Genomic DNA, 336 nt, shown 5'->3' with positions numbered 1-336 from the left:
CTCGCCGGCGGCCGGACCCGCGCCCCGCCCGGCCCTTCTCCTCCTCCTGCTCCCGCCCCGCGGTGCTGGCGTGAAGCGGGCGCGGAGCAGCTCGGGCAGCGCGGATCGGGGCTGGTGGGGAGGGCAGGAAGGGGGCACAAAATAAGCAAGGAAGAAGGGGGGGAAAATGGCGAACGATTCTCCGGCCAAAAGTCTGGTGGACATCGACCTGTCCTCCCTGCGGGTGAGCCCCTTGCGCGCCTACTTGCGTGCCTTTGCGCGGCTATTGGGGCGCGGTTGCGCGCGCACTGGGGGGAGGCTTTTTTTTGCAAGGGTGGTTTTTTTTTTGGCGGGGGG

The 336-nt window shown here is 67.9% G+C and overlaps 1 protein-coding gene across 6 annotated transcripts in view; it reads left to right on the top strand.

The window, feature by feature from the left end:
• Positions 1-37: 37 nt before the first annotated feature.
• Positions 38-336, top strand: part of MAP4K4 (mitogen-activated protein kinase kinase kinase kinase 4) — a 246,292-nt gene continuing 245,993 nt past the window's right edge. For all 6 annotated transcript variants that reach the window (XM_019524198.1, XM_019524203.1, XM_019524202.1 and 3 more), the window contains exon 1: positions 38-223. In XM_019524198.1, coding sequence (XP_019379743.1) covers positions 167-223 — 57 coding nt within the window. In that variant the 5' untranslated portion in view covers positions 38-166. The remainder of the gene's footprint in view (positions 224-336) is intronic.

The sequence above is a fragment of the Gavialis gangeticus genome, unplaced genomic scaffold (assembly GCF_001723915.1).
Source record: "Gavialis gangeticus isolate Ggan-Ray unplaced genomic scaffold, GavGan_comp1, whole genome shotgun sequence".
In the NCBI taxonomy this organism is placed as follows: Eukaryota; Metazoa; Chordata; order Crocodylia; family Gavialidae; genus Gavialis; species Gavialis gangeticus.
The sequence above is the reverse complement of the archived record's forward strand: the minus strand, read 5'-3'. Positions and strand labels throughout refer to the sequence as shown.